This window comes from Ixodes scapularis, unplaced genomic scaffold (genome assembly GCF_016920785.2).
Source record: "Ixodes scapularis isolate PalLabHiFi unplaced genomic scaffold, ASM1692078v2 PGA_scaffold1__304_contigs__length_218370807, whole genome shotgun sequence".
In the NCBI taxonomy this organism is placed as follows: Eukaryota; Metazoa; Arthropoda; class Arachnida; order Ixodida; family Ixodidae; genus Ixodes; species Ixodes scapularis.
In genome coordinates this window covers 15,557,524-15,579,495 of record NW_024609846.1, presented here as the reverse complement: position 1 = coordinate 15,579,495, position 21,972 = coordinate 15,557,524, and the positions used below count along the sequence as shown (strand labels likewise).

At 46.7% G+C, this 21,972-nt stretch overlaps 1 protein-coding gene across 1 annotated transcript in view; it reads left to right on the top strand.

The window, feature by feature from the left end:
• LOC121836174 (chymotrypsinogen A-like) overlaps nucleotides 1–21,972 on the top strand; it is a 40,077-nt gene that overhangs the window by 3,240 nt on the left and 14,865 nt on the right. The window contains exons 2-3 of the mRNA XM_042290995.1: nucleotides 8,116–8,296; nucleotides 20,358–20,487. Coding sequence (XP_042146929.1) covers nucleotides 8,116–8,296; nucleotides 20,358–20,487 — 311 coding nt within the window. The remainder of the gene's footprint in view (nucleotides 1–8,115; nucleotides 8,297–20,357; nucleotides 20,488–21,972) is intronic.

The following is a 21,972-nucleotide window of genomic DNA, read 5'->3' as shown; positions in this document are numbered from 1 at the left end:
CTGACTTTGCGCTATCCGGATCTAAGAGGTGGCGAACAAGTTGCCAAGTGTCCGCGGTACTCAAAATCCTCCCCGTGTGATCGCAGACGTCCCCAATTTTGCTTCGCGGGTGCGATTGCGCGCTCTTCAATTCCCTTTTTAAAGCCGCTATCTGTGTTTTGATATTCCGGTTCCATTTTTTTGTCATTGCCGGTCCTGCAACCCTTTCTTTGTGATCCAGATATCCATTAATCTCTTGTCTACCGCATCGTCGTCCCTTTCGGTTTTCACGGCACGCTTGCGCGTGAAGTCTCTAAAGTTCCAGCGCCATGCCCTGTTTTAACTGGATCTGTAAGACATGACTGCCAATTAGCAGATCCAGCCGACTTCCTAATACTTGTTGGGTGAGCTGTCCATAAGCCGATCCCTCTGCTCAGCTGCCTGGTCCCTTTTCTCCTAATTCTTCCTAAAGTTCTTCAGTGAGTTTATTATCCCCGTGATGCAGTCGCTCTGAGAGATTCTTATCTCGCTGATGGAACTGCTCTGGGAGAGTTTGAAGCATTCCTAAAATGCGTTCCTCAAAGGCTTTGCGCCATTCGTTGTCCAGGCTATATTTGGCCTCAAAGTTTGCCTCCAAATTCACTATATTTAGGTCTATCACTGTCTCTTTGTCCTTATCTATTTTGGGTTTGTCCACGTTCTCCGCCCTCTTAACCGGTGGCGGAGCCGCACTCTGCTGCTTTGTTTTTTTTTACATTTGGCTCCGGGACTTGAGATTGTTTCGCAGGTCCTGTATAAGGCTTAAAAGCTATTTGAAGCTCCGCAATCTACCTTCTCATCGCCACGAGCTGTTCTTAAGCATGCGATTTTCTGCCTTAACCTTAAACATTTCTTCAACGCGTTTATCCTAGAAGGCCCTGTCTACCCAAACCACTTTTCGGCTCGACGACTTGGGTCTCGCTGGGTTGTTTAGGGCAGCACCTCCGGTGGTCCCCGCAGTCCCGGGTTCGGCCTTCTGTTGCTTCTCTTCTTGCCGTTGCGGCAACCGCGGGAAGGAATCCGATCTCCTTCTCGACACACTCTGGTTCTTTTACTCACTCCTGGATCTCCCCTCATGCTTTTCCCATCTGCTCCTCCCCACTTCGGCCTCCTTTGCCTTCCACTCTTCCTCTTCCCCGCGCAGCTTGGTTTCCCATTGCCTCTTCAGTATCGCCTAACGGGTACTGAAAGCTTCTTCGCTTTTGCGGTCAGCTGCCAAATTAGCTTTACCGCACAGCTTAAACTTGGACTCGTATACGTGATCTACGGTGGGGCTGCCATTCCCAATCCCCGACCATTAAATTGGGCGCGGACGCATACGCCTGATCTGTGTCCTAACTCGCCACATCGGCAGCACATCTCGTAGCGTTTACTGCAGACCACGCGCTCCAGGGGTACACCGTAGCAGTACATTCACATCGACACTGTCTCGTGTTTGAAGGTTACGATTGCCGAACTGGAGTTGCCCAGCTTTTGAACGCCTAGTATCGGTGGGTTCTTCGGGTGTCCAAAGGCCTCCCTCAGTTGCTGTATTGTCAATCTCAGGTCGATGCCGGGTGCCCCAACCCGCCCGTTGTCCTCGTGCGGCGCGAGGTACGCCGTGATTTCGTAGTCGTCGTCGTCGATCTTGACAGACCTAATCTTCCAGCACCCCATGTCCGGGGTGCTGGAATTCAGGGTGCTTTTCTTATTGCCAGCAATCAGCGCGTCCTCTGCTTGCCCCTTAAGCAACGGAATTTGCACTGCCATGCGCACCGCCGCACTCAGCCTGGCAATCGGAACTTTTGCGAGCGCCAGCCCGTTCTTCGGCCGAATAAGTTTCTTGTAGTCGGTCGCCGGTAATCGCGGGAGATGCAACGCAACTGAATGCTCCGCGACATTGTGCCCATCTTCTTATACGCGGCGTTCGCCTCCCCCGCCATCTTCATGCTCTCCCCGAAATCGGCTCCGCGACCTGCCCTCGCGTCGCCATCTTGGCATCTTCGCCGTTCGTCTCTCGCGAGGTCCTGCAGCTCTCTGACATGTTTTCCCACTTTCGTGACCAATCCGCGATTCTCAATTCTTCGGGAGTAATTTCGGTACCCTCTACAGTGACCTCCATGGTCATCGTGCCTCCACTACGGGGTTCCGAAGCGAGGGCCGGGAATTTCAGCCGTCGACAAGCCGCGCGTTCGTTTACCGCTAGCGTTAGGCTTACCTAAGCGGAACACATGGTTGACACAAACATGACCGTAAAATTTTCAAACGTCCACTTACAGTAGTAAAAGAGTTCTCCAGATGGACCCTTGTGACTTCCGACAGGTGGTCGTAAACATTATTTATACAAATCGGCACAATTTCCATTAGACGAAGCAGCTTTTACGGATCCGACGTGAGCCACGATCACACTCCCTGGACCCCTCGTTGCTCTCCTCTACGGCGAGATGAAATAAACATGCAGCGTCACAGGCCTAACGCGCGTAGAACGGCTTGAGTTGGACAACGTGGACCACTCTGAGACGTGGCTGGTTGGGTCCTGAAGGTCGGGTTCCGTAGGAAAGCACCTCGTAGTTCAAGTCCCCAATGCGGCAAAGGATTTTTTAGAGACTGAAGTAGGGTTTTAATTTTCTTTCTGAGGCCGCTGTGGCGAATGGGCATCCACACTCAAACCCTGTCTCCGGGCTGGAACTCAACGTCGCGGCGGCGAAGGTTGTACCAGCCAGCGTCCACACGTTGTTGGTCCTTTATCCGATAGCAGGCTAGCTGGCGTACCCGTTCTGCCCGTTAGGTGACAAGCTGGGCGTCGTCGGTACCGTCGTCCGTCGGGTCGCAGGGCAGCATGGCATCGAGCGTTGTCGTCACTTTCCTGCCGTGCACCAGCTGAAAATGTGGCAATACCTTATTCCATGTCTTGTGTTCCACGTACACGTATATCTAGACCATGTCGGCGATGGTATGGATTAGTCGCTGCGTCAGCCCGTTTGTCTGCGGCTGGTATGCCGTGATTCAGCAGTGGTCGATGTGGCTCAGGCGGCGTATTCCTTGTGTGTGTATCCAGGTGGCGTATCTCATGAACGACGAGCCTTGGTCTGTAATCATGAACTGGGGACCGCTGTGTCGGAGGATGATAGACTAAACAAAGAACTTGGCTTCTTTCAAAGCAGTTCGCGACACGAGTTCATTCGCCTCGTCCCGCCGGATGGGATAATCTGTAGCCACGATTATCCAACAGTTTCGCTCTCGCGACGGTGGAAAAGGTCCAAGTATATCCCATGCAATCTGCTAGAACAATGTAGTCAGGGGCGCGATCGGCTGCAAGAGGCTTGTCGGCTTCGACGGCGGTTTCTTCCGTCGCAGGTACTCGTGGTACGATCGTGTGTAGAGGCGGGCAGTAATTGGGAGCTTTGGCCAAAAGTACTTCTCTCGGATACTTGCGAGAGTCCTGCTGTAGCCAAGGTGACCAGATGTCGGATCATTGTGGCAGGGTTGGAAGATTTCTTCTCGAAGATTTGTAGGGGTTACGTCGTGTTAATCTCTTCGAAGTTCACTTTGTAGAGAATAACTTTCCAGTCGACAAATGTTGGTAGGGCACGTGAAAAGGCGGGGAAAGTTGTTCGCCTCGTTTCTTCAAGCGACCGATCAGTACGCGAGGTACAGGAGTGTCCCGCTAGAGCGCTGCCATGCCGTTAACGCTCACTACGTCAAGAAAGCGATCCTCGTCATCGTCGTTTTTGGCGCAGACTGCAGCTTACTCGACGGGGGCTGTAGAAGGCAGTCAGTGTCGCTGTGTTTTCGCCCTTACTTGTAGACCATGGTCACATCGTACTCTTTCAGTCGTAGGCTCCATCGAGCGAGGTGTCCCGAAAGGTCCTTCGGGCTCACTCACCATCCTAGCGAGTGGTGGGCGGTGACCACACCAAAAGGGCTCCCGTATAAGTAGGGGTGGAAATTTATAATGGCCCAGACGCCTGCCAGGCATTCCTTCTCGTTCGTCGAGTAATTTCGTTCCGCGATCAACAACGTCCGTCCAGTGAGGACGTTCACGCTCTCGGTACCCTCTTGTCGTTGTACCAGTACTGCGCCGAGTCCTGCATTGCTGACTTCCGTGTGGATTTTGGTTTTCACCGATTGGACGAAGTGGCCAAGAACCGGTGGCGACAGCAGTCGTTTCTTTAGCTCGTCAAATGGCCGGTGTTGCTCTTCTCCCTATTCGAAGTTCAAGCCGTCGTTTCTTAGGTGCGTGAGTGGTGCAGAAAGCTTGGCGAAATCCCGAACGAACCGCCAGTAGCACGCGCAAAGTCGCAGGAATCTTTGAACGGCCTTTTCGTTGGTGGGAAGTGGAGCTGCCACTACGGCGCGAGTCTTCTCAGGGTAAGAAAAAACACCTTTGTTGCTCACAACCTGGCCTAGAAACTTCAGTTCGCCGTAGGCAAACCAGCACTTCGTCGGGTTGAGGGTGAGTCCGTCGGTCCTGATTTCTTGAAGAATGGCTCGAAGGCGCCGGAAATGCTCGTGTAAGTTAAGCGAGATACCACGACGTCGACGAGGAAAAAGAGAGAACTCTCTCCTTTGATGCCTGCCAGGACGGTGTGCATGACACTTTGAAAAGTTGCTGGAGCCGTGCACAGTCCGAAGGGCATCACCTTGAACTCGCACACTCCATCGGGCGTGATGAAGGCAGTCTTCACTCGGTCCCGTTCGTGGACTTCGATCTGCCCGTAGCCACTCTTCAGGTCCATCGACGAGAAGTATCAGGAGTGGCGCAGCCAGTCAAGTGTGTCGTCGATGTGGCGGAGCGCAAACACGTCTTTCGTGGTCACCGCGTTAAGCCGCCTGGATTTAACGCACAATCTAAGCGTTCCATCCCTATTTTTCACCAGAACGAGCGGTGAGGCCCACGGGTTGATCTGTTGTACTTGTTCATGAATGGCCTCTCTTTCCTTCGGGGAGACCCGGTACAGTTGCCGATGCACAAGGAGCGCAACGTCCTTTGTAACGATGCTATGTTTCGCAACTGTTCGGCGCACTTTCGACTGAATCGCAGAGCAGTCGCTGAATTTGGCAAAGAAGTCTCTGAGCTATCGTCGTTCCATGGCACTGAGCTTGAGATTAACGTCGAGCTACGGCGGCGGTGTACGGCACGGATGAGGTGGCGAGGGCTCATTGGAGATCGCGGCCATTTCGGCGACGTTCCGGACATTGTCGGCATGTCCTACAATGGCACATTTCGTGAGGTGCTGTGCCTCCTGTCGGAGGTACGTTACGAGAACTACAGTGCGTTCATCCTGCAGCTCTGTTACGCCCCTTGCAACGCCTATTCCTTTGCCGAGAGGCTGTTCAACTTCTCCTTCCAGAAGAAGTTTTCCATAGTCGACAGCATCGGCCACGACGGGCGCAAGAACACTCGACCGCGGCACCCGGTTCACGTGGTGCGCAATGACTCAGTCGGCGCCTGGCGTCGTTTTGCATCCCCCCGAACGTAGGACGGGCTTTCGCAGCTTGAACTTGTTTGCTGCAAGGACGATGACGGCACCGTTCTCACAGAACAAATCCACGCCAAGAAATACGTCTGTCGCACAGTCCTGAAGGATGACGAACTTGACTGGACAGGTTTTCATAAATTTCGACGCAGGCAGTGCACCTCCCAACAGGAGTGACGAAGTGTGCTCCGGCGGTGCGTATTTGCATGTCTACACACGGTATCGTGACCTTCCGAAGGCGACGAGAAGGCTTCTTACTGAAAACTATGTAATCTGCTCCGGTGTCCACGAGTGCCGACGCGTCGTTGCCGTCGATAGCAACGGTGAGGTTGTTGGGCACAGTTGCAGAATCGCTGTTTTGATGCTTGTCGTCCCTAGAGTAAGAGACAAGTTTGTGGCTTTTGACACTAAAGAACACAGGCGTTCCGCCCTTCAATCCTGCGCAATCCAAACTCGTTAAAAGGGCAACAGCATCGTCCCTAATGAGAACCTCGCTGGCAAAAGCATGCCACCGTGTTGCGGATGAAAGCTTCCTCACGCAGGTGAATCGTCTAAAACGCGGAGGGTACCCCGATCGCTTTTTGGTGGAAGTAGCGGATAACCTTTTTTCCAAGATGAAGAAAAAAGATGACGATCATATTCCTTCCAGACAATTAACAATACCTGCGGTGATTCCTTGCATTTACAATCTATCTCACAATCTAAAAAATGTTGCGGGACATTTTGAAGTACCGGTGGTGTTTTCAGCGCAACTCAAGCTGACTCATCTATGTTCAAAAATAAACAACGAAAAGGGGGAGGGTAAAGTGTGTAAAAAAAAACACGCTAGGCAATAGGTGGAGTGTGCAACGTCAGTGGTATATAACATACCACTGAGTTGTGGGAAATCGTATGTGGGCCAAACGGGGCGTTGCATGAATGAGAGGGCCAGGGAACATGCCTGGTCAGTGAAACAGTCCCCGCCGGGCAATCTTGCGGTGCACTGTAAGAGGCGCCCATGTGGCCCGGACTTGGAAAAAACAAGAGTTCTGGGAAGATACGCTAACAAAACAGCCCGAGAAATACATGAGGCATACCGCATAAGAGAGCAAGAGGAGGGTTTGTGTATTAGTGTGCCGTCACTGCACATTATAATTAAAAGAGTTTTTCTTTTTGAGCCAACACCCAGATAAACGGTATTAACAGTCAACGTTTGTTTCAGTACACCTTTACTTGAGAATGCGCTTCGTATCTGTCCCCTTCTTCATCCTTGTTTATTCAGCGCTTTCCATTCAGTCACTCACAGACTGGCTTTGAAACGCAAAGTCTGAGGTAACTAGCCGCTGCAACAAAAATTACTGATTACTACATTTTAGCAGAATCATCTCCTCCTGCGGCTTGAGGCATATGCTCACACCATTCTTGGTTCAATGAATTCCGTCGAAGCGGCCGTTGCAATCAGTGTGTGTCTACAAATATTCCCATTTACACAGGCATGACATTAGACAATGCCACGCGCGTAGTTGAGCGAGAACGTCCGTGGCCGAATGGTTACCGCGCTCAACAGTCGCGTGAAAGATCTGGGTTCCAGTCAAGGTAGCGGAATGTTCTTTTATTTATTCTTTCTACTCGTCGTTCTTGCATGTTCGAGGACTTTCTCGTCTCATCGTGTTACGAATGTTCTAGGCGCCGAACGTTCTAGGCCAAATGTTCCAGAAACCCACACCGATACAAAAGGTGCTCCGTGTGGCGGGCCGGTGTCAGTCTCGCCCAGCGTTCGATCCTGCTGTTACGCCGACTTCGACGCCCGCGACGCTTTGTTGCTATCTTCTACTCCCTTTTTTGTTTCGTGCACAAGTTCGCCCCATTAACCGTTTATTTATACCTGTTTATTCCTTTTTTTTTTTGTCACCACCCGTGACATTCTGGTGGAGGTGCTGGGTAGCAAACTTCCCAGTTCCTTGTGTTGGCCTTGAGTCCGGCGACTTAATCGGGTCTTGGTCGTGTCTTCGTTGGGTCGTCATGGGCTTGCTTCAGACTTGCCCTGCGTTCCCTCGAGGGGGTACGCTGGAGGGACATCGGTACCCCGCACCTCCACCAGAATAATACGAGTGGGGACCAAAAGAACAATAAAAAAACAGAAATTAATAAACGTTTAATGGGGTGAACAGTTGCGATCTAACGTTTGTCTCGTCATTCAAATTGGTTTGCAAAGACATTATAGTTCTACACTTCACTTAATAAAGTTAAAACAAGAGTGCAGGCGAGATGTTTAAAAACTGACATTTTAAAACAGGGGAGTGGGAAGAGTGTTGTCCCGTTCTGTTTCCCTGCTCTGGTTAAAAATGTGAATACTTCACTTGCGTTCTATTCTGTTCTTGTACTAAGGTTTTGGCTAATCATTCTAGTCACAGCGTACTGACCGCATCTCGTCTATGTTCTGACACTACAATTCCAAGTAAGTACTTCGTGCAACTAATTATAGTTAACCATGAAGAGTCGAACACTTTCATCTAAAAACCACTCTACTAGCTCGGTGTTTTATATCCCGGATCGCAATTAAATGCGTCGCTCGGCTATTTTCTCTCCGTAAAGCGTTACCTCCTACTAATACCACGTAACCATTACCAATAGAACGTTTCAAATCTGTTTCGTGCAGAGAATTGTGGACTTGTTACAACAACGCCAGGCTCTGTGATAAGCGAACGCATTTTGAACGGCACAAACGCGACTCCTGGAGCTTGGCCATGGATGGTTGAAATTTTAGGTGCAAGCGGACACCGCTGCGGTGGAGCGCTGATAAGCTCCCAACATGTGTTGACATCTGCTCACTGTCTGACGTAAGCAATTTTAGATATACTATTCTTTAAGGTTCTCATTAAATAAATCCCAAAGCAGTCTAAAACAGTTTTTTTATGTCAACAATAATCAACAGTTTTACAAAACTCAGGAAAAACGAAATGCCAGTGACACTTCCATTGAAAGTACTGCCGTATTTTCCAGACCGTGGTGTGCACACGGCTCATAGTTCGCACCTCGTGCCTAGAAGAAGACGTCAGTTGCGAGTATAAAGTATAAACAGCATGTAAGCGATTTGTTGAGCGACGAGACAAGCGACGGCGACCCGCTTTGCTGCTGCACGGTCACTCGAGCGACGAGGGAAACCGCAAGGAAGCAACAGGACCAAGTGACCAAGAAGATGAGCGACTTTTTCTAGCAATCCAGAAACCGAGCGACGCGACAAAAGAGAGTGAGAAATCTTCGTCGCTCGTCGCTGACTCTCGTCGCTATCGCCGCCGCTAGTCTCGTCAATCGCAAAATCGCTTACATGCGTTCAGCCCCAAACGTGAGTTGTGAGTGAAACATCAGTTCTGAGTTAAACGTCAGTTGTGAGTTGAAGGTAGGTTTTGAGTTAAGCTTCAATTGTGAGTACAGCGCTTGTCCTCTACGTTTTTTGCTTGTCCTTGTCCTTGGCGCTTTAGTGTATATTGCTTAGTATATGTAAAAAAAAAACAGCTCTCCTAACAGCACGCCTTAAAGAATGCCTGCTTTGTTAGTTCAAAAAGAAGGTTGTATTATACATAAACGATCACTAACCGACTCCGTAATTCACAAAATCCGTCATGATTCGTCATAATGAACGATCTTTAAAAAACGAAAATCAATCCTTCTATTGTACGCATCCGGAGATAGTCCCCTATAAACCTGAAATTTTCGAATATATATATTCCGCGGACTAGTTCGGAAAGCACGGTATCGGACATGGGACGCGTTGTTTAAAACGCGATCGTTCAAATTTGTTTAAAAATACATTAACAAGTCGCTTTCCGGGTGAAAAAAAAACAGTGTTTATTCATTTCCCCATGCTCCCCTACAACACCATCACACACTACGGAGAACGCAAGCATATCGTAATAGACCCTTTCCCAAAGCCGCGCCTTCGCCTGTCCGCCAGCCTTCGCCAACATACCCTGTGCGTGTATTGGACACGAAGGCTGCGTCATCGTTCGGCGAGCACTCGGATCCAATCACACGTTTCGGGTCCCAGCAATGGCGACCGCCAATGTTGTTGGCAGAACTTTTGAAAAGAGGCCATTGTGGTAGGAGACGTAGAGGTCGCTCCTCAGTCGATACACGTCGGAAATCGATTCATGAATCCGGCGGTAGTGCATAGGGAGGCGGCCGAAGATGTGTGGGTGCGATTGCTGGTAGCGATGAGTATGTATTTGATTCATTCTTTCCATTTCTGTACATCCTTTTGCCTCTGCAGTCATGGTAACCAAACCGGCTTTTGTGATATTTCCTGTCACGGGTATGCGTGGTCCGCGTGTAACATATCTATAAAGCATAGATACCGCGCGCGCCGCAGCTGCAAGGTGAAACCCTCTCCTCGTCTTGGTTGCATGCGGCACCACCAGATGGCTGTTCGATATGTGGCTATTTAGAGCTATTGGTAGCTTTAATTATTGGCCGAGTGGGCTAACGCTTTAAGTGGCCGAGTGGGCTAACGCGTCCCAGCTCGAAGCGTGGAGCGAAAGCTTGAGCTGGGAACCTTCTGGTTTCAATCCCCCCCGTTTCGATCTGGATGAGTTCCGTACCAGAACGCGCTCGTGGAATCACTGCTGTGTGATGCACGTTAGAACCCCCAGGTTAGCGGTTGCACTGGATTGGCTAAATTTCTCATCGACAGGTATAAGACAGATCACCCGTTGAGGCGTCTATCATCAAGGTTGTATAAATATACAAAGCAAACAAATTTTTTTTGTCTATTTGTCACAGTGGGAGATAACACAAAGGGGGTACGCATTACGCATAAAAAATTAAGTAGAAACTTTCAAGAGGGGCGAGAAAACGTCGAATGCAAAACCGTAAAACATATATAAAGAATCGCGCTGAGCGTGGTTTCACAGTCCAACAAGCGGCAGAACATTTCTAGCTGATAGAGGGCGCGAGAGTTGCACCAGCCGCATCAGCATCAGCAACATGGCGACTGCCTAGAGCGTTTTTCGGAAAGGTGTATAGAGGACGCTATGTCTGAGCGGGAAGAGCACGCGCCCAGGTGCCATAGGAACGATACAAATTGTCTCCCTTTTTGCCTCCTTAGTTGCGCTGTATGGACGGCGGAACCGCTGTTGCCTGAGGTTACTCGGGCGCGCGCCTGCAGAATATTATCTGGTCGATCGCATTGCAGCGTTCGTCGTGTTCCGTGTCCTCTTATGTATATATATAGGGTGGTTCAAGTCACCAGGCTCGATCCTAAAATGGACCGTAAAAATCTACTCCTGCACGTAGCCACCTAAACTTTTTGTCAAAGGTGTATTTCACAGGTCGGTTTTTTCTTGTAAAATTACAGAGCGTAGTTCTCTTTTAGTAAAAAAATAGGACCAAGAAACTTGCCAGGGTCTACGGCGGGCGGTGACCCAGACGACTAAGTCCAGTAGCGGGGTGTGTTTGCCGTTCGTTTTGATAGATGGCGTCGGAAGCAGCGTCTGAAGGTGCAGCCGATCAGCGAAAGATAGCAGACGACACGCAGACAAAATCCGTTGGCAGCAAAAGCGCCGCCGTTATGCAGACGCGTTTTTTTACTTTAAGTTTTGCTTTTATTGTTCACATTCATTTTTTAACCGAATGTACATTTCAAAAATATGATATTAATTTTTATAAACCACGGTGGTCTCGAGCCGTCGCGATTAGGAGGTAGCGCCATCTATCAATACGAACGCCAACACACCCCGCTACTGCACCCCTGTCGTCTGCGTTGCTGCCTGCCGTAGACCCTGGCAAGTTTCTTGGCCTTATTGTTTTACAGAAACAGAGCTACGCTTTCTAATTTAATCAGAAAAAAACAGACCTGTGAAATAGACCTTTTACAAAAAGTTTAAATGGCTACGTGCAGGCGTCGATTTTTACGGTCCATTTTAGATCGAGCCTGGTGATTTGAACCACCCTATATATACATATGTTTTTTCGTTTTTTTTTAACTTTACAGATTAGTTTAAAAATGCCGTGAAAGGTACACTAATGCGATTTGTGCAGGTGAGTTATACGGCCAGGCTGACGAAGTCTATAGGGAGTATTCCCTAGACGCCCTATTTGTGGGTGCTGTTTAGAACGCATGCTCAGAACAAGCTCACATTAATAGGCTGCCAAGACCGGCAGTCTTGATAGTGCGAAATGCACGTTGCAAAAGAACTGTGGAAGCTCGCCCTTTGCACGCGCTCAGCAGTCGCGCACACAGTTATGGCCGCCAGTGAATACTTCCTATAGGGGGCTAATCGTGATAATCGGCCAACTAATTGATTAAAAATCCAAAATTAACTTTTTAAAAGTATAAAAATAGGACATAGTCTTCCAATTAGAAACGTGATCAGCGACATCGAAAACTACTAAATCGACTCCTTTTAGAAGGATATAACGCAGGGGCAATATATTAGGGCCTTCCGTAAAAACGCTCAATTTGGACGCGTTTCTAGGTTTCGATTACTTATCGGAGCGCATCTCTGCGCCCGCGGTCCTGCACCCCAGTGGCTGAAAAAAAAAAGTCAAAGATGCTTACTGTCGGAGTTACTAATACGAAGTTTATTACGACGTCTCGAGCGGGGACCGCTCTTCATCATATATCAAAAAACACTAAATATAGGGTATTCAAAATTTAAAAAAAAACTCTGTGAAGGAACGAACTACCGCCCTTAGTGGACGTGAAGAGCTGCAAAAACGTACTAATCAGTAAGATAATTAACTAAAGTTTATTCATTAATGTTTTAGTTAGTGAAAACAAACATGTGGTTAAACTGAGAAACTTGCTAAGCATCATCCGAAGCTACTAAAACAACTCTTTTTAGAAACATATAAGGCAGCTGCAGGAAGGGCATTTTATGGTGCTCCGAAAAACCGTTCAGTTTGAACGCGGCATCGGAGCTCATCTTTGCACCCGCGGTCCTGCTCCCCAGTGGCTGAGACGCGTAACACACGTGCGCCAAACTTCCCTCCATGCTACTAGAGAGACGAGGGCGTGGCTTCGCGCCACGACCTCCGGGGGGCTGGACCGCGGGTGCAAAGATGCGGTCCGATAAGAAAACGAAACCTAGAAACGCGTCCAAAAGAAGCGTTTGTGCAGAATGCCGTAAAATGCTCCCCCGGCGTTGTATCCTTCTAAAAAAAGTTGTTTTGGTGGTTTTCGATGATGCTCAGGAAGTTTCTAATATGAACTATAAGTCAACTTTTATTAAGTAAAATTATTAACGAATATTAATAAATAAGTCCACTTATCGATACAATTAACCCCCTATAATATGCCCCCCAGGTCGTATAACTCGCCTGTACAAACCACATGAGTGTAACGTTCCCGGCTTTTTTTAATCAAATCTGTGAATTTAAAAAAACACCTGGGGTACATCTATCTATCTATCTATCTATCTATCTATCTATCTATCTATCTATCTATCTATCTATCTATCTATCTATCTATCTATCTATCTATCTATCTATCTATCTATCCAACTATCTCTATATCTCTCTCTTTCTCTCTCTCTCTCTATCTATCTATCTCTCTAACTATCTCTCTCTCTCTCTCTATCTCTCTATCTATCTTTCTCTATCTATCTATCTATCTATCTATCTCATATCTCTCTAACTCTCTATCTATATATCTCTCAATTTATCTATCTATCTATCTATCTCTCTCTATCTATCTCTCTATCTATCTATCTCTATCTCTCTATCTATCTATCTCTCTCTATATATATATATGTATATACATATATATATAGAGGTGAAGTAAGGTAAATATACATCAATGGACCTGGAAAAGTAAATAAGTCAAAGATGCGTACCTGTCGGAGTTACTACTACGAAGTTTATTACGACGTTTCGATCGGGGACCGCTCTTCATCATATATCAAAAAACCCCTAAATATAAGCTGTTGGAAATTAAAAAAAAAAAAAAAATTCTTTGAAGAAACAAACACCGGTCTTAGCGGACTTTAAGAGTTGCAAAAACGTACTAATCAGCAAGATAATTAACTAAAGTTTATTCATTAATGTTTTAGTTAGTGAAAACAAACATGTGGTTGAACTGGGAAACTTGACAAGCATCATCCGAAGCTACTAAAACAACTCTTTTTAGAAATGTATTAGGCAACTGCAGGGAGAGCATTTTACGGCGCTCCGAAAAACCGCTCAGTTTGAACGCGTCATCGGAGCGCATCTGTGCACCCGCGGTCCTGCCCCCCAGTGGCTGAGACGAGCAACACATGTGCGCCCTAGACGCTGACGTCACGTGAAACGCGTAAGTCTTCGGCGGAGTACAATGGAGTCTTTTCCAAACTTTTGTACTGATCAGCTTTCTTTAGTGAGTTAATTCAACCAGGAGGACGCTTTAGGTCTCAGATGGTGTTCATATGACGTTCCTTTAAAGGGTAACTGCAAAGAAAAAAAGTTTTTTTTTAAACAGCCTAATTGGGACAAGCATGTCACAAAACAAATGTTCCGCGAAAAAAATGATTTTTTTTTTATCAATATTAACGCCACAGGACGTAATTTAGTAGAGTCAGAACCTCTCCACATTTGAAACTCCCGCTCTTTCGACCCCCACGAAAGAGGAGTACGCCCCGCCCCTCCCTCTCCTTGCGTTGCGGAGTTGAACGACGCAGCGTCTCGACTTCCGGCAAGATCTGGCAACTACGCCAGGCCGCGGTATTGTTCTGGTTTGACGCGGTTTGCGCATAGAGTAATATAGTAAACGTAAAGAGAGGACACAGGAGCCGATTCGCGGCCCAGATAGTGCGTTTCATACCCTCCGCTACGTGGCGCTTTTCTGCAATTTGGTTAAAATTAATTAAAACTCTTTCTGTGAAAAGTATTTATTTTTTAGTTGGCAATGCTTTAAAATTGTTTAAAGTACTTACAACGGCTAAATAGTTTAAATCAAATACGCCACAAAAAGCACGTGATGAATGGCGCCTGCCATGGCCTGCCTGCCTGCACGCCGTCGCTTCTGCATCATTCTGCATGGCCTTTGCTCGTCCCTGCGTCGTTCGTCTGTGCCGTGCGTGCCGTCCAGCTGTGCTTTCTGCTGCATCATGTTCGGTCGACTTTGCATCAATCAAGGTGACGCATGACCGCCCGCGTGCTGGCATGCTCGGCGTGAATTCGTGCAGCCGATCGGTTCGAGCTTCTCGCGCTGTTCTTTCTGCCGGGCTGTCTGGCTGCACTTGAACCTGTGTGCATGTTAATTTCCGATGAGATTGTTTTAAAAAAAGAATTTAACTTACGACCCAGCACACGACAGTGTCCATGGGTTTACAGATGACCGTGTTGAACGAACCTCTAACATTGCAGATAGAGCCTTGGTTGTTATGCTGTCTGAAATTTCCAGGAGGTGCGTTTAGCCCATTGCATACACTGTTGTGCACACTCCAACAACGTCTTCTGTTTAACGCAGTCTCCTCATTTCTCTCATTCGGGAGCTTAAAGGAGCGATGCAACAATTTTTGTACTTTGCGCAAATACCGCTTAAAACGGATCCCTAACGTTAATGACCTATGAAACACGCGTTCGTTTTTCCCCCCACGCAATAGAAGTCCCAGAAAAAAATTTAAGAAAAACGAGCAGCGTTCACCCCCTCAACTCGCAGCCAGAACAAGCGGCCACGTGATCTGGAGCCGATTATTTGCCGCCAGTGTTGATCATAGCCACGCGCTGGGGTTGGCAAAGCGCAGGACACGCGCTGAGTTCCAGACATTGTTATGGCTCGGCTGTTGTCGTCGTTGCAGCGATTGGACACGGGTCACTACCCGAATGCTTCTCGAGCTAGCAATTATCACGAGCCCAAGTCGAGTGCCCACGCAATGCTCGGGTCCAATCTATGAACCGCATTCAAATATCGTCACTTGGGTGTGCTGCGATCCCCGAGTTACGTCATCAAATTTTACAAAGGAGAGATTGAATGAAAATGATCGCTTTTGTCCTTGAAATTACACCGCAACAAAGTAGTTTCTTGGCCAGTGGCGTTGCGCGTGAGTATCCTTGAGTCCCAGGTGTGCCAGTAAGCTCGTGTAGAGAGAAAAACATTCCAATTGAATATCGTTGCACCGCTCCTTTAAAGGGGCGGTGCAACGATATTCAATGGGAATGGTCTTCACTTTACACAAGCTTACTGGCACTAGTGGGACTCAAGGATATTCGCACGCAACGCCACTGACCAAGAAACTCCTTTGTTGCGCTGCAAGTTCGAGGACAAAACCGAGTGTTTTCATTCAATCTCTCCTTCGAAAAACCTGATGACGTAGCTGGGCGGTAGCAGTACCACCCAGTGACGATATTTGAATACGGCTCATAGATTGGACCCGAGCATGGCGTGGACACTCGATTTGGACTCATGATAATCGATAGCTCGAGAAACATTCGGGTAGTGTCCTGTGTCCAATCGCTGCAATGACGACAACAGCCGAACCATAACAATGTCTTGAACTCAGCGCGTGTCCTGTGCCTTGCCAACCCCAGCGCATGGCTATGATCAACATTGGCGGCATATAATCGGCTCCAGATCACGGGGCCGCTTGTTATGGCTTCGAGTTGAGGGGTGAACTCTGCTCGTTTTTCTTTATTTTTTTTTCTGCGACTTCGATTGCGTGTGGTGAAAACGAACGGGTATTTCGCAGATCATTAACGTCAGGGGTTCGTTCTAAGCGGTATTTGCGCAAAATAAAAAATATCAGTGCATCGCCCCTTTAAGTCTGTTAGCTTTACAGTAAAGGCTGTGGTCTGTGGTTAGGGGGCTTCAAACATCAGCTTGGTGTGTGTGGTAATAAGCCATTTCTTGAAGTTCACAACGAACACGTTTACTCTGTCTTTGATGTTCCACACCTTCCCAAAACAACCAAGAGCAATCTCCAAGCCCACAAACTTTGCATTCGAAATGAGGTCATTGAGTGGTCTTCTTTGTTGAACTTTATTGTTCTATCCATGAGATGAGCCTGCAATTGGCTCCGAAACTTACAGAGAGAAACATTTTTTCAAGAACCTTTCTGTAACATGGAAGAAAATTGTCCCCACAGGTCTGCTCTTTCTTGCAATCATATCCCTTGTTTATGCCAAGGAACTTCCTGAGGCAGCCATGGCTACAGCCTTTTTCTGTGATAGGATGTGCATACCTTTTGACTGTCTAAATAGCTAAAAAATTCAAGAAGACAGGGCAGAAGTTGCATCATGCCAATCTGAAGGGAGAATCTGAAATACTTGATTTTTTCCACCAGTAACTCGGATGGATTTCAGCATGGCAGTTCCAAAGTAGGAGGCAGCCATAAGCCATCATTGGGTGGCAAGTTACTATAAAAAGTTTCCTCATGCTCTGTGATGAGCTTTCAAGCAGCCATGACTTGAAGTTCTTGCTTACACGACGCCTGCAGCAAGACACACTTGAGAACGTTTTTGGAGCTATATACGACAAATGCTGGGCTGCAACACAAACCCAAATGTGGATCAGTTCACCTCAGGACTAAAACACCTCTGGATAAAGAAACTGTTCAAACTGTCGGACAATGAAAACGTAGAGGATGACAAGGCTGACCTCCTAAAGGAGTTGCGAATATCTTTGCACCATGAAAGTTTAATTTCAGACATTGTGGAATGTCTTCCAATTGATAACTTCCCGCCACTAGAGGATATTTCTGAGCTGGCATCAGACATCAGGTCTAACATAATTGATGACTCGTCCACTTTTTTTATTACGTTTGGGGCTATTTGATCAAGCTTTTGCTTGAGCAGACAACTTACAGCTGTGGCTGTTCTCAGCTGCTATCGGATGAGTCTAATAACTTGACCAGGCCTCACCAGTACTGTCTTGTTCCTAAAGCATACCACGTGCCTGGAAAATTCTTCGGGAACTTAGTAGTACCATCACAGGCTGCCTTTCATTTTATTCAGCAACTAGAAAATGACTTTCTTCCTATAATAGAGAGTGTGACACATGTTCGAGGAGTCTGTGCCGCCTTGTATAGCACACTTTGAGGTCTGGGTGGTTTTAGCCTTTGCCCAGAGGAGTACCACAAAGGGTTTTTAAAGTTGTTTTGCAGAATACGCTTGTGTTGACATGTTTGATTTCTTAACCGGAATTTGGACAAAGTTCGGTTGCACACTTCAGTGGTTAATAAGAACGAGACAGGTTTAACTGTTAATAGTGTATTAACAGAGGCGGTTGCCAAACCAAAAACAAAAAGTGCTTAAGTGGGCGGTGCAGCTTGCTCTCCAAATATTTGTTTCCCCTTTTTCCAGCGAATGCGTATCACGGCTCGCTAACAAAAATATTTGTCCACTTTCTACAAAATTGTGATAGAAAATAGTGTATAGAGGCTAAAAATATTTGAAAGAAAATGTATCCACTTTTGTATCCACTGTCCATAGTCTTTTAGCCGCTTTTTTCTGAAGCCATATTTCTTTTCTGAACAATTTCGGGAAATGTTTAGGGACGTTGAATCTTGTCAGATTTCGAATAGAGTTCTCTTTGTTTGGTAATGGCTTGAGGCTATGCAAATTGGTGTTTTTTTATATTTGCCGGAAATCGGGAATTTGTACTATCCGGCGTGTGCTTCGCACTGTTATTATACTCTTATGACTGGTAATGATAGCGATGTCTTATTTATTTTTGCACTTACTTCCCGTACCCGAGTCGGCGTGAAAGTGAATGTATCATACAGCATGTTCTCCGTGGAAAGGTTTTGTTAACTTGGTTCCGTTAAGAATCTATTACGAAGTGTACGATATGCCGAAGTCCTTCATATTAATTTATTTTTGTGAGTATCGATCTCTTTCGTATAAAACATACAGAGCTTCTGAAGTAAATCATGTATACATGAATGTGGTCCAATAAAATGTGTTCGAACCACTTACTGTTGTTGACCCCACAATGCTCCACCAGCCAGGAGTCAATGCGGCGATTGTGTAACTTCAATGCTTTACAATAGAAAAAGAACAAGAAATATATATACTTATGCTTTGTGAAGTAAAATGAAATATTGTTTGATACATTTTGCACGCACTCTATCGTAAAAAATAAAGCAAAAGTGCGTCAGTATTAAAAAAACAAAAAAAAAAAAAACACAGCGGCTTTGGGAGTCAAGGAGCTCCCGAGAGCCGAGCGAGGCGGGGAGGAAAGAGAGAGAGAAGGGTACCGGAGAACCGGGGCAGAAACGCCCAAACCGAAACCGAAACTAACTTGACCGGAAACGGAATCAGATTACACTTCCTACCGCCCGCTAGGAGCGCTACCTGTCACTGGTCTATCTGGGCCGCTGGGGCCTATGGCAGTGTCCGCTCTTTACCTTGTGTATATTACTCTATGGTTTGCGAGCACATGTAGCGAAGACGTGACCGGAGAAGTGCCCCTGTGATGTTCCCGGAAGACGGAAAGTATCGTTCGTAATCGTCGTGCGCGCTTTGAAAGCGAAGGGAGTCACAGAATCCACGAGTGCGCAACCACAAGCCAAGGTTTACGAAATTGCTGCGTTTTTTCGGCGATCTCGTTCTGTTTGGTGCAACACAACGATGCGACAGAGCTGAAATGTTCGTGGTGTGTGTAATGCGGTGCTAACACGGAGCGCAAATTGGTTGTTGTGGGGTTGACGTTCAACCAGTTAAGTCCCGTCGTCGTCAGCTGATCCAGTCAAACTGGTCCGGGAGGACGCTGGGAGCGTTTTTAAAAGTAAATCTGCCTCGTTCTGTTTCAAAATGTGGAAGTTTCCCGACGCATACCGTGAGTAAAAAGCTGCGGGCGTTTTCAACAAAATTACGTCGTTTTAATTGAACAATGGACTCCGAATTGTTGTTCTAAATCTGCCGTTTTTATGCTTCGTGTTGGACTGCGTTTGCACAGCGACGTGTTGCATCGTGCGGTATGAATAAATTTGGGCACGATTTCGTACCTGCCTACAGATGCATGAACTGAGACCATTTTTCCGTAGTGGACATAGCGCTTTTTTATTTTGTGTCTAGTCGCGGACGTTAGGTGCACACGGGGCGAATCTCGACGGCCTCCAGAGCGATGACGAGAACGTAACTAGACACGTCGGTCGCTACGCGAACGCTCGATTGCCTCCAGCCAAATAGCATTCCTTTTGGGGCGACATGGCTGCTGGAAGGCTCACTGTCGGGATCACGCATCTGACATCTCCGAAAAGTCAGCATTTGCACGCGCAAACAAACAAACAAACAAAAAAAAAAGCACGCTAAGCAAGCAAAGAGAAAAACGAAAGAACCGCGCTATGAAAGCCAAAACCCCGCGTCGCTTCCTATCACTAACACCTGCGACAGCTGCTAAACACACACTACTTCACTTCAAGAAGTCTCACTCAAGCACCTGGGTCAGCACGAAACGACGAAACACTGATCACTTTGGCGAAACGATTAGTCGAGGTAGGCGAGACAGGCGGGAGCAGAGACTTCGGCGGCCATGAAAGAATGGCGAAGCTTTTGTTTGTATGAATCCAAACGGAAGTGCCCGTCTCGTAAACCTTTTGTAAAGAATAATAGCTCTCATCACATGGGTTATTCTTTAAACGTAAAAATAGGCCGCTCAAAAGGAAATTGCAACATATAACAAAGGTTTAACAACCACGATCTAAGCTGTCAATCACACTCTTAGCCAATGAGAACCTTTTGGGATTGACGTCACATAATCACAACTTCGTGGCGCGCGATTTAAAACGGACGAAATAGCCGCAAACTAAAATGAGTCTCACGCACTAAATATTGCTGTAAAAAATGTTTTTTCTCGCGGAAAAATTGTTTTTTGACATGCTTGTCCAAATTAGGCTATTTAAAAAAAAACTTTTTTTTCTTTGCAGTTACCCTTTAAAGTAGAAAGTAAACATAGAAATATTAATGCTATGTATAATCAAATTACAGCGAAACACCCGAGAAATACATTACAGTTTTGCTCGGCAGCTATTCGAGCCAGCAAGCAGAGAAAGAAGGACTGAAGGAAGAAATTGAAACCATCTGCATATACCCTCAATATGAAAAGGACATACATGAGGCAAGTGACCGCATGAACGTTCTCATGAAAATTGTTACCTGACCAATATGTTGTGAATAAAATTTAATAGTAATCAAACTTAATTAAATTAACTGAACAACTCAATTACTAATTGTTATAAAAACAAAGCAATTTAAATAATAACTATCGATATGACCTGCTCTTGCACCATATGCTATATATGTGTCTGAATCTCACTTTATTTCTCGTCAACGCTACATACATTATGCACTTTCTGTAAAGTCCATGCGCTGATAGTCTATATTATTATGAAATGTTTTTGTGATGTTAGCGCTAAAGGGAAGACTAAAAATGCCAGTTATCTAGCAGCTCAAAAAATGTTTAAAGACTATAGAACAGAAAAATTTTAACGTGTATGGACATTCGAATGCTTCATTTCGAGAAGCAATGCTTAAGCGAATTCGGTGGGTCAAATAATAAAACCTCTCATATCTGTGCTTCAACGGGCGACGTTGCCAGTTTTATGAGCAACCTGCATTAACCAGGTGGCACGGTAAGTCTTTATTCGAAGTAGCACCTCCCGCCGAAATGTTCACGCTCTTCGGGTGGTAGGGAAGTAACCGCCCCACGGCGACACCGGTATCATGAAGCTTTTCGCGTGCCTGGATTTGAGAGCGCTTGAAACTGGTGAATCGGTATTACGTGATTTGTATTGTGAGTTAAGTTTAACTGTAGAATTAATGTGCCAGGAGTTAACGATAGCGTTGGTCGACTGCAAGCAGTTACGCCTTTCTGCCCGCGATCTTGCTCTTGACGCGAGAACGGCGACGTGCAGCCAACCCGTACAAGAATTGGCCGCCAATAAACTGCGAGCGCTCTACATGCTTCAAGTTCCTCCCTGTCTCAAATCCAGGTTTTCTGGAAGATCTTCTGGAAGCATAGAAAGGATTTTTCGTTGGTTTTACGGCAGCTTTAGGGCAATGTTTCGAGATTCGTATGCCCTATTGAGGCAGTCACTTAATTCAGGTAACGTTGCGCAGATTCTCTAGGCTGGTGTCCGAACTTGCGTTTGACTCCAAGCAAGTGTGTTAAACAACATTGTGCACCCAATTGTGCTCGCTTATGACGAAAGAACACACTGACCAGTGACGTCATCAATCGGGGAACCTGGATCGTTTAAAATGTTCGGACATTCCCTTTACTTGTACATCCTTTTTTCAACCTGAGCTTAAGATACGTTTAACAATGTTGTGAACGACTATTTCTTGTATACAGAGCATAGAATTATTATCGCAAATATTGCAAAACCTTCACTCTAGCTTAATGCAGTTTCAGTGCTACCTCATAGATGGCGCCTGAGTACCAGGCAGCGTGTTATCTTGTCACAAGAAAGCGCAAGTCTGCACAACGCCCTTGGTTGCAGAAAAAACGCAAGGGTGTGTGTAAGCCGGCCTTGCGTAAACCACCATGCCTTTACCACCAAAGTTTTACTGCGTCCGTTACCCTTTGAGAATATCGCGCGTT